General features: G+C 45.5%; 1 protein-coding gene across 2 annotated transcripts in view; it reads right to left on the bottom strand.

Annotated features, from left to right (window-relative positions):
• The window catches only part of MDGA2 (MAM domain containing glycosylphosphatidylinositol anchor 2), a 427,922-nt gene that overhangs the window by 16,916 nt on the left and 396,540 nt on the right, over positions 1-14,466 (bottom strand). For both annotated transcript variants that reach the window (XM_040412379.1, XM_040412378.1), the window contains exons 11-14: positions 11,657-11,834; positions 10,768-10,788; positions 5,031-5,186; positions 4,706-4,864 (exon numbers count right to left, since the gene is read on the bottom strand). In XM_040412379.1, the coding sequence (XP_040268313.1) occupies positions 4,706-4,864; positions 5,031-5,186; positions 10,768-10,788; positions 11,657-11,834 (514 nt within the window). The remainder of the gene's footprint in view (positions 1-4,705; positions 4,865-5,030; positions 5,187-10,767; positions 10,789-11,656; positions 11,835-14,466) is intronic.

A 14,466-nucleotide genomic window follows, 5' to 3' on the forward strand; every position in this document is an offset into this window, starting at 1 on the left:
GACTCTATACTGTAAGAGCAGTGAGACTATGGACTATATACTGTAAGAGCAGTGAGACTATGGACTATATACTGTAAGAGCAGTGAGACTATGCACTCTTTACTATAAGAGCAGTGAGACTATGGACTCTTTACTGTAAGAGCAGTGAGACTATGGAAGACGGTTGTAATGGTGAACTAAAACAAGTTGTAGAGGGGGCCTGATGTACAGATGTAGCAGAGCTATAATTGACTGTATTAACCATTCAAGCCATTGAAATCCAGTAAAAAAGCCCATTAACATTTTCTTGCCATTATTTACTTAACGCGTTAACTATCAAGTTTAGCTCGGCTACATCTGTATTTCTGGAGTGTGATAATAATATTACAGGTTATAGTTATTAGATTTCTGCACAAGGTTGATCGTTGATCCAGGGAGTTATTCTGACGCCTGATTGGAGTTGGTAAGAAATTTTGTTTCCCTAAAATAAAGAAATTTGGCTTCTCCCTCATGAGTTTTTTTTTTGCTTTCTTCTGGATCAACTTGCAGGATAACAGGCTGGATTGGATGGGCGGATGCCATGTAGGGTTTTTTGTCTTCCTCTGGATCAACGCAGTAGGATTATAGATTGGACTTAATGGACCTGAGTTTTTTTTTCACCCTCATCAGCTGTGTTGTACAAATGTTATTACGTACAAAAAGTGAGCGTACGGCTACATGCACACGACCGTATGTGTTTTGCAGTCTGCAAATTGCGGATCCGCGAGAAAAAAAACGGATGACATCCGTATAACATCCTTTTTTTTTTTTTGCGGATCCCTTGTAGCAATGCCTAAAACAGACAAGAATAGGACATGTTCAATTTTTTTTGCTACGGAATGGACATACTGATGCGGACAGCACACGGTGTGCTGTCCGCATTTTTTGCAGACCCATTGAAATGAATGGGTCCGTGTCCTCTCCGCAAAAAAAAATACGTAACCGACAAGGAAACAAACAACGTTCGTGTGCATGTAGTCTAAGTATGATAAAAAAATGTAAGATGTCAGGTTCCCTTTAAAGCGTAATGAGAAACTAGAGCACGAGGTGTGAAATCCACTCCTGATGGAGACAGAACAATATAAACTGGATGGATGGCTACCCGAGCCACAACAAAGCACCTGCTGCTATCAAGGAGCTCAGTAATCATCACAAGTATGATTTGCCATTTGGAAAAGTGCTAATGAGTCTTATAATTGATTGCACTAAACAGTTGTCTGGCACAACAACGAGTGCAAAATACACCCAAACCATCGGAGAGCCTGGGCATGGGTGATTGGCCATCATTAGGTGGAACGCAGATGACTAGCTGTAGTAGGCATTCTATCATGATGGATTCATTCCAATATTCATGACAACACCTGGAAGGTTTCCTTTTATTTCAGATTTTTTTTCTTTGCTTCTTTCGATAGGAATGACCAAGTTGATCGATGTACAGGCATCTGATACTTAAGCATTAACTCAGGACTATAGAGTTGGCTGATTTCCAAAATGCCAGATGTGACCGGGCTCCATTTGGTTACCTGGGAGTGGACATTACCTTGACTCATGCAACTCCCAACATTAAGGTGATGTGTGAGTCATGGCAATGTGAAAATGTAAGTGCGTCTCATGGACGAAGTCTCTAGCGCTCTAGCCTAAGTGAAATCTGATATCACCCACAGGGTAGCTGTCCACTAGGTATTGAGTTTTATGACACTCTTGACCGTGGTATAAGGATATCATATCATGGAATTTAATATGTACAATAACACTAGCATGGCCAGGCTCCTAAAATCCAACAAAACACCAGATGAATCCCATCTTCCTTCTGGAGGTTAGGTTTCTGCATCTGTCATTATAATTCCCTTGACCATTATAGAAGTACTTGTGTTGACTACCTTAAATTGTCCAATAGAATGTTCATACTCATGTTCCTTGGAAAGGAAGGTATTTACTACACATGGATCTTCATGGCCTTTTGGTCAGTACCAGACACTGGATACCCATGAGCTCAAAATATATTATAGATAAGCAAACTTCCTAAACTTGATTTCCCATAGATTCGTCCAAGTCAACTGGGGTACGAATCAATTCTACATTAGTCAAAAGTGCTTTATCCGCCGGAAAAATCTTTCTCTCTCAAAATTCTACCCAAACAAATATGAAGGAGTTCTGACTCTTCAGAATCAGATTTTTTTTGGGCACTTCATATTTGGGCACTTCAATTCGCTCCTATTTGGTTGTCCACAAGTCATGGTAAAATCACAGCCTACAGGAGACAAGGCTGAGGGTGACCTCCGAAGCATGACAAATATTCCAGCCAGGTCAGTTGTTTTTTTTTTTGCATTGGTTGCAAGGCCAAGAAGGACCTTGAGGTTGTGGTAATGCCACAAGTCATCCATGATTCACGGGCAACCAAAAGTCACTGTGTATGCCTTGCCTTATTGGGACATTCTATTTTTTAGATATTGATGACCTCTTATTGATGACCCCCCGGCACACCCCACCAATCAGCTGTTTTTAGTGGCCACTTGTGGCAGAAACTAAACAGTGGATGGAACAGAAGGCTTCATAAATTGTATAGCGGCTGTGCATGGTTACATTCAAGTCAATGGCAGCTGAGCTGCAGTACCCCGGCACAGCCACTGCACTATAGATGGAGCCTTTTGCCTCCATCCACTGTTGAATTTCCAGAGCTGGCAGCTGCTGAAAGATCCGATGGGTGGGGGCGCCGAGTATTGGACATCCACCAATCTTATATTGATGACCTACCTGGAGGGTAGATCATCAATATCTAAAAGCAGCAAAACCCCTTTAATTTGCTTAAGTTAAGCACTGCCAACACAAAACCAAGAGTGACCAAAAATGTTGTCATTTTCCCTTGACGTGGTTTTTATCTAGATCTAGTCTAAACAATTAGGGTTAACATTTTTGAATAGTTTTTTTAAGTGAAGACAGGAAGCACAGAATTAGCTTTTTTGAGAAGCAAATTGAAAGGGGAACGAAATACACCCTGTACAGAATTATTAGGCAAATGAGTATTTTGCCCACATCATCCTCTTTATGCATGTTGTCTTACTCCAAGCTGTATAGGCTCGAAAGCCTACTACCAATTAAGCATATTAGGTGATGTGCATCTCTGTAATGAGAAGGGGTGTGGTCTAATGACATCAACACCCTATATCAGGTGTGCATAATTATTAGGCAATTTCCTTTCCTTTGGCAAAATGGGTCAAAAGAAGGACTTGACAGGCTCAGAAAAGTCAAAAATAGTGAGATATCTTGCAGAGGGATGCAGCACTCTTAAAATTGCAAAGCTTCTGAAGCGCGATCATCGAACAATCAAGCGTTTCATTCAAAATAGTCAACAGGGTCGCAAGAAGCGTGTGGAAAAACCAAGGCGCAAAATAACTGCCCATGAACTGAGAAAAGTCAAGCGTGCAGCTGCCAAGATGCCACTTGCCACCAGTTTGGCCATATTTCAGAGCTGCAACATCACTGGAGTGCCCAAAAGCACAAGGTGTGCAATACTCAGAGACATGGCCAAGGTAAGAAAGGCTGAAAGACGACCACCACTGAACAAGACACACAAGCTGAAACGTCAAGACTGGGCCAAGAAATATCTCAAGACTGATTTTTCTAAGGTTTTATGGACTGATGAAATGAGAGTGAGTCTTGATGGGCCAGATGGATGGGCCCGTGGCTGGATTGGTAAAGGGCAGAGAGCTCCAGTCCGACTCAGACGCCAGCAAGGTGGAGGTGGAGTACTGGTTTGGGCTGGTATCATCAAAGATGAGCTTGTGGGGCCTTTTCGGGTTGAGGATGGAGTCAAGCTCAACTCCCAGTCCTACTGCCAGTTTCTGGAAGACACCTTCTTCAAGCAGTGGTACAGGAAGAAGTCTGCATCCTTCAAGAAAAACATGATTTTCATGCAGGACAATGCTCCATCACACGCGTCCAAGTACTCCACAGCGTGGCTGGCAAGAAAGGGTATAAAAGAAGAAAATCTAATGACATGGCCTCCTTGTTCACCTGATCTGAACCCCATTGAGAACCTGTGGTCCATCATCAAATGTGAGATTTACAAGGAGGGAAAACAGTACACCTCTCTGAACAGTGTCTGGGAGGCTGTGGTTGCTGCTGCACGCAATGTTGATGGTGAACAGATCAAAACACTGACAGAATCCATGGATGGCAGGCTTTTGAGTGTCCTTGCAAAGAAAGGTGGCTATATTGGTCACTGATTTGTTTTTGTTTTGTTTTTGAATGTCAGAAATGTATATTTGTGAATGTTGAGATGTTATATTGGTTTCACTTGTAAAAATAAATAATTGAAATGGGTATATATTTGTTTTTTGTTAAGTTGCCTAATAATTATGCACAGTAATAGTCACCTGCACACACAGATATCCCCCTAAAATAGCTAAAACTAAAAACAAACTAAAAACTACTTCCAAAAATATTCAGCTTTGATATTAATGAGTTTTTTGGGTTCATTGAGAACATGGTTGTTGTTCAATAATAAAATTAATCCTCAAAAATACAACTTGCCTAATAATTCTGCACTCCCTGTATGGCTTCCAGTTGTAAATTTTTCTAAGATATAATTACAGTTCTATCACCCCTGCCAAGCCTATGTTAACAATGGCTGTTTTTGAAGATATTTTTACACCAGTGTAACCATATCTTCTGAGGAATAACTTACCTATATGTCTTCCATACATGTGGTAGAAAAAGCTAAAACAATAAGCTGTATTGCCGGACCCATATGGGTTCTTCTGTGCGATGTTAAAGACTGGGCTAAGTAGTCGGGCCTTTTCTCCTTCCAAGCGGGGGCGAGATGTCTCAATGTACATGTAGAAGCCTAGAGGAGGAGAATGTATTTGGACACTGCTGAACTTTTGAAAATTATTGAAAATATATTTGCATACGGTGGAAACTAAAAATGATGAGAAACTTGTGGCCATTTTCCAAATTGGTAACGAATAAGTGAAAGAATTCCTATATATCTTCAACTGGGGGACAATTACCTTGCTTGGATCCTCCGGCATCTGTGGTGGGCCCTGTGTTTGGTGTGTACCTAGTATCCCTTGTGCTGGCACTTTGCTTTGTCCAGTCAAAAATATCGGTGTCATCCTGGGTGAACAAGCAGATGTTACCATCTTCAAATCCACAGTGAAACTCCCCTACAAGAAATCCAGACATTTAAGATTTAGTGAAGGAGACTGAAAATTTGACTTATTCACATTTAAGGGATGATGAGCATAAACCTCGCTTGGAGTTGGAGATATTGGAGGTTGAAATGTCAAATGTTCATTAGTCCCTATTGCTACTCGAAGCCAAGAGCTGACATGCCAAGAACATTACATAGATGTCAAATGGACCTATCAGAGCATCCTACCAATGTTTTTGAATCTTTTTGGTAAGATTTAGACTGGACTTTCTAGATGGTCCAAGACATGGTGGGTGAAGGATCATAAGTAGTGTTGAGCGAGCAGGCTGCCAGCTTCCTCACCGCGCCTGCGCCGAATACTGAACGGCACGAGATTTCACCAGTGCACAGGGCTGGCAGACGGATGCGAGCGCTGCCTGGCCCTGTCAATCAGGACTTGGAGGAAAGCGACAAAGGTGGGAGAACGGAGCCTCTAGGAGCAAGAACATCCTCCCCCCCCCGCTCCTAGATTTTTCCATTGAAGATCATTCGCACTGTGAGAAGTATTATATCGTCATGTTCATGTTATAAGAGGTGGAACCCACTGCAAAAATATCGCCAACATGTAGGCAATCTACAGCATGTCCTGAAATCTGCACAGATTTTACTGCACTTTTCCATGCAGAGTCCATAGGAAAAATAGGACCATGGGGACCCTATAGCATATTCTAAATGGAGCCTCCCTTTTCCAATTGGATCTTAAATCTTCTTTACTGCTGTATAGCATTCCATAGGCGATTCAGTGCCTCCAATCATGAATGGGTTGGGGCATGCTTAATGCCCCCAGAACTGACAATGCTACCAGTGGGGGTACCTCCATATTGCATATGGCAGGGGTGGCTAACCTGAGGCTCTCCAGCTGCTGCAAAACTATAATTCCCAGCATGCCCACACTGCTTATAGCCATCAGCCTACAGCAGGGCATGGTGGGAGTTGTAGTTTTACAGCAGGTTGGCCATCCCTGGCATATGACCTGTCTCTTTGGGTCATCACTGGTGGAATCATCTCTGCAGATAAGAAGCGATTCAGTCTTGCGTGTTCATGGCCGCAGTTAATAGGATTGCTTTCGTTCCTGTACACACAGGTCGCTCATTTTCTCCAGGTAATTATTGTTTTCCTATAGGGGTTCTACATGGAGACTAAAGAATGGTTGCCTATTCTACTTGATGTGAAGCCTTCAGCGCTGGAACGTGCAATTATTTTAATCACATACAAGCAATTACAATTTATTTTTGGCTCTCGAGCTGATGGAAGTAGAAGCCGCCTGGTAGGTGGTAATTCTTCTGCCATACATATTGATATATGGCGTGTGATACTAACAGCGTCCGCCAGCGGGGGACTTCAGAGGGGGCTTTAATGAAGGGATCCGCCGCGCCGCTCGGCATCTCAGGTATTTTATTGACATGACAGATGAATCAGATCATCTTCTTTACATCTGGATAGCGAAAGGTCAGACTCTCAGCTTGTCTGTGACCCCAAAAAACGCAAACAATCCCCGAGCTCAGCACGAACCGCGGAAAGATTAATAACAGCTTTACACGCTTAAGGACGTTTGTAGATGATAGGAACGTACATCTGGGCACGGGTGTATTCTATGGATCCTACGCCCAGACGTGGTTCCTATAGAAATGCTCTTAAAGGGGTTGTCCAGCTACTTAAATAAAAAAAATGAAAACACCCAGAATTAGTGCCTACGGGAATGTTCTTAAAGGGGTTGTCTGACCACTTAAAATGTAAACATAAAAACACTTGGAACGCTTTAAAATGATAAAAAGAACAATACTCCCCTGTACCAACGCTGCCGGGGTCCCTCTCCGGTCTCTGTATTTCCTGGTCAGCAGATTTATCCCTATGACACCGGCTGACCTGTTACATGTGCGCTCGGCAGCTGAAGGCATCTGTGTTGGTCCCATGTTCGTATGTGCCCGCATTGCTGAGAAAAAATAATGCAAATAATATATGCAAATGAGCCTCTAGGAGCAACGGGGGCGTTACCATTACACCTAGAGTCTCAGCTCTCTCTGCAACTGCCGCGCCCTCTGCACTTTGATTGACAGGGCCAGGCAGTAAAAATGGCAATACTCCTCGCCCTGTCAATCAAAGTGCAGAGGACGCGGCAGTTGCAGAGAGATCTGAGCCTCTAGGTGTAACGGTAACGCCCCTGTTGCTCCTAGAGGCTCATTTGCATATAATAAAACATCATTTTTCTCAGCAATGCGGGCACATATGAACATGGGACCAACACAGATGCCTTCAGCTGCCGAGCACATATGTGACCGGTGTCATAGGTACAAGCCTGCTGACAGAGGACCTTTAAAGCATTTTGGAGTATTTTTTTTTAGTTAAGTTGCCAGACAACCCCTTTAAGAATCATTGATAGCATAAATTAATTATTAGTAGTCATGGTCTGCAATTTGGGACCCCCAGAGTAAAGGAGCCTCCGTATTATATATCCGGGTACAGCCGAGCATGCATGTGTTGGGAATGGGAGAGGAGAGAAAGCCACTGCCTGAAAACACCTTCCTTAAACCCAACATGTCCGACCCATCTCTTCCCCAACATCTGCCTCTCGGCCCCCATGCACATTAGACGGTTTGCTGATAATGTGTACGGCCATCTTTACTCTAAAGTTTAGGTTGTATTAACAACTAGAGAGAAACAACCACTACTATTATGCACGTTTGTAGCAGTGCAGTGACCTAGCAGGGGTTAATCATTGCTAAAATTCATTTATTTGTGTTGGTGTTGTTGCCAGGGTGCTGTGCTGGTCATGCCCCTGACCGGTTAGTTTTGTCAGCAATTATCTAGGGGACTAACCCTGAAAGGAAGCAGGAAAGAGATCCACAGCCTGCTCAGGACCAGGTGAGACAGTAAAGACAACATGGACTTTGCTGCATATGGAATGGGTGCTAGCCTCTGGCGCTTATACATTTTTGAGAGACTTGTAGGCCCCTGGCAAATTTGGGAAGATTATAAAGTGTGTTTAGAATGAGACTCGGAAACTACTACTGCCACTGCCACAGCCATTGGGAAAAGCAAGCTCTGTGAAATACCTCAGAATTGTGCCTGGTATATGCTTGTACTGCATCACCCATCATCCATGGTAAAAAGACTGTTCCTTGTTATCCCTAAGCTGGGCTGCTCCTAACCTCCTGCCAAACATCTACCATCAAAGTTTAAGTTACATTTGGCCGATAAATATCTGTTGTGATAGGAAGCGAAACCACACAACCGACCATTGAAATGGGATAACAGTAAAGGCTCATACACACGAACGTATTTTCTTTCCGTTTCCGTTCCGTTTTTTTTGCAGACCATATTAGGAACCATTCATTTCAATGGGTCCGTAAAAAAACTGAAGTTGCTCCGTGTGCATTCCTTTTCCGTATGTCCGTATTTTCGTACTGCAAAAAAATAGAACATGTCCTATTATTGTCCGTATTACGGACAAAGATAAGACTGTTCTATTAGGGGCCGGCTGTTCCGTTCCTTAAAATACGGAATGCACACGGACATCATCCATATTTTTGGCGGATCCGTTTTTTGCATACAGCAAAATACATACGGTCGTGTGCATGAGCCCTAAAGCTGATAAATTTGGATGTCACAAATGTAATATTTATACTAGAAGATGATCTTGGCTGATGAGGTCATGGTATAAAATAAGCCCCCCTCCCACTGTGATCCCAGCACCATGGTATATATAAATATATATATAGAAAAGCATAGAAAAGCTAATGAAAGAAATAAATTCTAAAATTCGGTTGGGGCAGAGGGCTGAGAACAGTTCACAAACGAGAAGAGAAATAATGAAAGGAAGGTGGATTTTATAAGGAGGGAGACATAGCGAACATTCCGTAAAGTGCGGATATTCATAAAGTAGCGACAAAGGTCAGCCAGTGAACTTTTGTTCTTGCACTAAAAGCTCTGGACAATAAATGTCGATATCAGCTTCGTAACTCGACATCCACAAACTCTCAAACAAACTGCACTTTCAGATCTTAGAACTGCTTCAATAAACCGTAGAATGCTTACTGGTACTTTTTAACCCTTAAAGGGGTTGTCCGGCCTATTAAAATGATTTAAAAATGCTTCAGAAGAGTGTTTAATAATAAAATAAATAATACCTTGCTGATCCCCTGCTGCTCCCATTCTGCAGCTTCCCCAATCCTCTTCTAGCTTCTACTTCCTGAGTCCCATTGACAAAAAAAAGTGACTGTTCATCCAATCCCTGTCTGAGGCAGGCCACCACTGAGGCCAGTGATTGGTTGGGGCGAGGCACCACTGAGGCCAGTGATTGGTTGGGGCGGGGCACCACTGAGGCCAGTGATTGGCTGGGGAGGGGCACCACTGAGGCCAGTGATTGGTTGGGGAGGGACACCAGCAGTGGCGTACATAGAGAAGTAAGGGCCCCATAGCAAGGATTAAACCAGGCCCCCCACACAGGACAGAAGGGTTTCTGCCTAAACCCTTTTCAATGACTCTTGGGACATTTTTCCATTGCTTCATTTTCTAAAAGTTGTTCTTTTAGAGGGGAGAGTCTTGACCAAGTTTTTAACCCCTAGTAGAAGAGGAGATAATCCCAACTAAGACTGGGCCCCCTCTTTCCTTGGGCCCCATAGCAGTTGCATGGTCTGCCGCTATGGTAGTTACGCCCCTGGACACCACTGAGACCAGTAACTGGTTGGGGTGGGACATCACTGAGGCCAGTGATTAGATGTGGTGGGACATCACTGAGGCGAGTGATTAGATGGGGTGGGGCACCACTGAGGCCAGTAATTGACTGAGGCAGGACACCACTGAGGCCAGTGATTGGTTGAAGTGGAGCACCACTGAGGCCAGTGATTGGTTGAAGTGGGGCACCACTGAGGCGAGTGATTTGTTGAAGTGGGGCACCACTGAGGCCAGTGATTGGTTGAAGTGCGGCACCACTGAGACCAGTGATTGGTTGAAGTGCGGCACCACTGAGACCAGTGATTGGTTGGGGCAGGGCACCACTGAGGCCAGTGATTAGATGGGGTGAGACATCACTGAGGCTAGTTATTGGTTGAAGTGGGGCACCACTGAAGCCTGTGATTGGTTGGGGAGAGGCACTACTAAGGCCAGTGATTGGTTGGGGAGGGGCACTACTGAGGCCAGTGATTGGTGGAGCGATCATTTTTCCTGTGTCAAGAGGGACCAGGAAGTAAAGACCCAGAAATGTGAGCAGTGGGAGATCAGTAAAGTCAAGGTCAGTAAGACTTCTGAGACATTTTCCAATTTTTATTTTGGCCGTACTACCACTTTAATGGATACTTTTACCCAATTTAATGTAAAAAAATTCTTCCAGCCCATCCCGCATTAGGACGGTGTACATAGGTGCTACACAGAGGCAAATAGCATGCCTACGGCTCCCTAAAGAAGTGTTGGTATACCACGTGCCATGTTATGGCCTCTGTGTATGGGGCTCTGCCATGTGCATGAGGTGACCGGGCACAGGAGGAAGCTAAGAAATCATGGGAGTGATAACCACAACAATGGAAAATGTTACATTTTTCTTTCTTCTGGATACTTACGTAAATGTGGATTAATTGGAGCTGAAAAGGAATGTGAAAAATAGATTATAATTAGACCCAACTATCCACGCGTTGTACATACAACTTCACCACATTACCATTTTGAGAAAAAGTGAAATAATAGGAAATTGTATCATAAAAAAAAGTTCACGCCTCTCATCTCGGCATCTTACAGAATGTCTTCACTTCATTTTCAATATCACAAAACAGAATCTGTAGTGAAAACTCCCCATTAGGATTTACATTGACTCCTTCTGATGATTTGGATGACTTTTTGGATCTTTTTTTTTTGGGGGGGGGGGGGGGGGAGGCTAAAATGTTGTCTATATGCTATTCATTGAGTGGATCTTGTTTTTTGGAGGGTGGGGTTGGGGATGGGGGTTGATTCCATATGTCTGTTGTTTGGTCTCTTTAGTGAGAGGAGATTAATATCCTAGACTGAATCATCAAGCCGTAGGAACACCATGGACTCTCTTAAAGGGTACACACCACTTTATGACCACTCTTGTTGCTCCAATACATCCAAGCAAAAAAATGAAGCATGTTTGCAGACTGGTATAAACATTTTCTACCGTTTTGTGTATACAGCTCCATGTGTTGCCTCTGTCTGTCTGCCCCTTCTTCTCACCAATGTACAAACAATATGAGGGGGCAGATGGAGTGGAATCACATAGAATTACAGGATCTGACTACACAATAGGTTTGCTTTGTAGTCTGTAACCCTGGAGACCTATAGGTTTTCATGGGAGCTGCATACACAAAACTTATTTTTTTCTTAAATAAATGCTATTTGTAAAGCTGCCTTATTTAGTTTTTTAGATCCACAAAAGCAATTATACAACTGGTCATAGAAGCACCTTTGAGATGTCTGCAGTACATGAACACTTACCGCTGTACTTGATAATTCGAATGGCTGAGTCCCCCTCTCCAAATCGGTTGATAGGGGTAAGTCGGATTTCGTAAGGCTCTGGCTTGACAAGTTTAGTCAAGTTATTGGTTATTAATTCACCTCTTCTAATGGGTCCGTCAACTGAAATCTCTGTCTCCCACCAGCGCTGCTGACCTGCCTGTCACAGACAAGAGAGAGATTATCTTCACTATTACTACGAGACATACGAGACATACACACAGCTCTGGAGATCTTCTGGAACACAGCATGCAGCTATACCCTTGTACATCCATAGGGGGCAGAACATTTGAGTTTGGCAACAACTGAAAACTGTCAAACCAAAATAAAAAAAACTGCCTATATAATTTATTATAATACAATATTATGTAAGATGGCAGAAACATAGCAGCGCCTGTCTACATTCCCTTCACTGGGGCTGAGCTGCAATATCTCACACAACCAAAGGACAGATGGGAGAAGGCAGCCATGTTCTTACAATCTTGTACATTCCTTGTAAATATATGGTGTGACCATATTTTCCTGGTCTTAAAAAATAACACTGCAGTCTGCTTCTAACATCAAGCAACCCCTGTAGTCCACTCCTGACATCCGGCACCTCCTGCAGTCCACTCCTGACATCCAGCACCTCCTGCAGTCCATTCCTGACATCCGGCACCTCCTGCAGTCCATTCCTGACATCCAGCACCTCCTGCAGTCCACTCCTGACATCCAGCACCTCCTGCAGTCCATTCCTGACATCCAGCACCTCCTGCAGTCCTCTCCTGACATCCGACACCTCCTGCAGTCCATTCCTGACATCCAGCACCTCCTGCAGTCCACTCCTGACATCCAGTACCCCCTGCAGTCCACTCCTGACATCCAGCACCTCCTGCAGTCCTCTCCTGACATCCGACACCTCCTGCAGTCCTCTCCTGACGTCCGACACCTCCTGCAGTCCATTCCTGACATCCAGCACCTCCTGCAGTCCATTCCTGACACCCTGCACCTCCTGCAGTCCTCTCCCTACATCCAGCACCTCCTGCAGTCCATTCCTGACATCCAGCACCTCCTGCAGTCCACTCCTTACATCCAGCACCTCCTGCAGTCCATTCCTGACATCCAGTACCCCCCGCAGTCCTCTCCTGACATCCAGCACCTCCTGCAGTCCATTCCTGACACCCAGCACCTCCTGCAGTCCTCTCCCTACATCCAGCACCTCCTGCAGTCCACTCCTTACATCCAGCACCTCCTGCAGTCCATTCCTGACATCCAGTACCCCCCGCAGTCCTCTCCTGACATCCAGCACCTCCTGCAGTCCATTCCTGACATCCGGCACCTCCTGCGGTCCATTCCTGACATCCAGCACCTCCTGCAGTCCATTCCTGACATCCGGCACCTCCTGCAGTCCATTCCTGACATCCAGCACCTCCTGCAGTCCATTCCTGACATCCAGCACCTCCTGCAGTCCATTCCTGACATCCGGCACCTCCTGCAGTCCATTCCTGACATCCGGCACCTCCTGCAGTCCACTCCTGACATCCGGCACCCCCTGCAGTCCATTCCTGACATCCAGCACCTCCTGCAGTCCACTCCTTACATCCAGCACCTCCTGCAGTCCACTCCTGACATCCAGTACCCCCTGTAGTCCATTCCTGACATCCAGCACCTCCTGCAGTCCTCTCCCTACATCCAGCACCTCCTGCAGTCCATTCCTGACATCCGGCACCTCCTGCAGTCCATTCCTGACATCCAGCACCTCCTGCAGTCCATTCCTGACATCCAGCACCTCCTGCAGTCCTCTCCTTACATCCAGCACCTCCTGCAGTCCTCTCCTTACATCCAGCACCTCCTGCAGTCCATTCCTGACATCCAGCACCTCCTGTAGTCCATTCCTGACATCCAGCACCTCCTGCAGTCCATTCCTGACATCCAGCACCTCCTGCAGTCCACTCCTGACATCCGGCACCTCCTGCAGTCCACTCCTGACATCCGGCACCCCCTGCAGTCCATTCTTGACATCCAGCACCTCCTGCAGTCCACTCCTGACATCCAGTACCTCCTGCAGTCCACTCCTGACATCCAGCACCTCCTGCAGTCCTCTCCCTACATCCAGCACCTTCTGCAGTCCATTCCTGACATCCAGCACCTCCTGCAGTCCATTCCTGACATCCAGCACATCCTGCAGTCCTCTCCTGACATCCATTACCTCCTGTAGTTCATTTCTGACATCCAGCACCTCCTGCAGTCCATTCCTGACATCCAGCACCTCCTACAGTCCTGGATGTCAGAAATGAACTACCCCCTGTAGTCCATTCCTGACATCCAGTACCCCCTGCAGTCCATTCCTGACATCCAGCACCTCCTGTAGTCCATTCCTGACATCCAACACCTCCTGTAGTCCACTCCTGACATCCAGCACGTCCTGCAGCCCATTCCTGACATCCAGCACCTCCTGCAGTCCATTCCTGACATACAGCACCTCCTGTAGTCCATTCCTGACATCCAGCACCTCCTGCAGTCCATTCCTGACATCCAGCACCTCCTGCAGTCCTCTCCTGACATCCAGCACCTCCTGCAGTCCATTCCTGACATCCAGCACCTCCTGCAGTCCATTCCTGACATCCAGTACCCCCTGCAGTCCATTCCTGACATCCAGCACCTCCTGCAGTCCACTCCTGACATCCAGCACCTCCTGCAGTCCACTCCTGACATCCAGTACCCCCTGCAGTCCATTCCTGACATCCAGCACCTCCTGCAGTCCACTCCTTACATCCAGCACCTCCTGCAGTCCATTCCTGACATCCAGCACC

The sequence above is a fragment of the Bufo bufo genome, chromosome 11 (assembly GCF_905171765.1).
Source record: "Bufo bufo chromosome 11, aBufBuf1.1, whole genome shotgun sequence".
Taxonomy (NCBI): domain Eukaryota; kingdom Metazoa; phylum Chordata; class Amphibia; order Anura; family Bufonidae; genus Bufo; species Bufo bufo.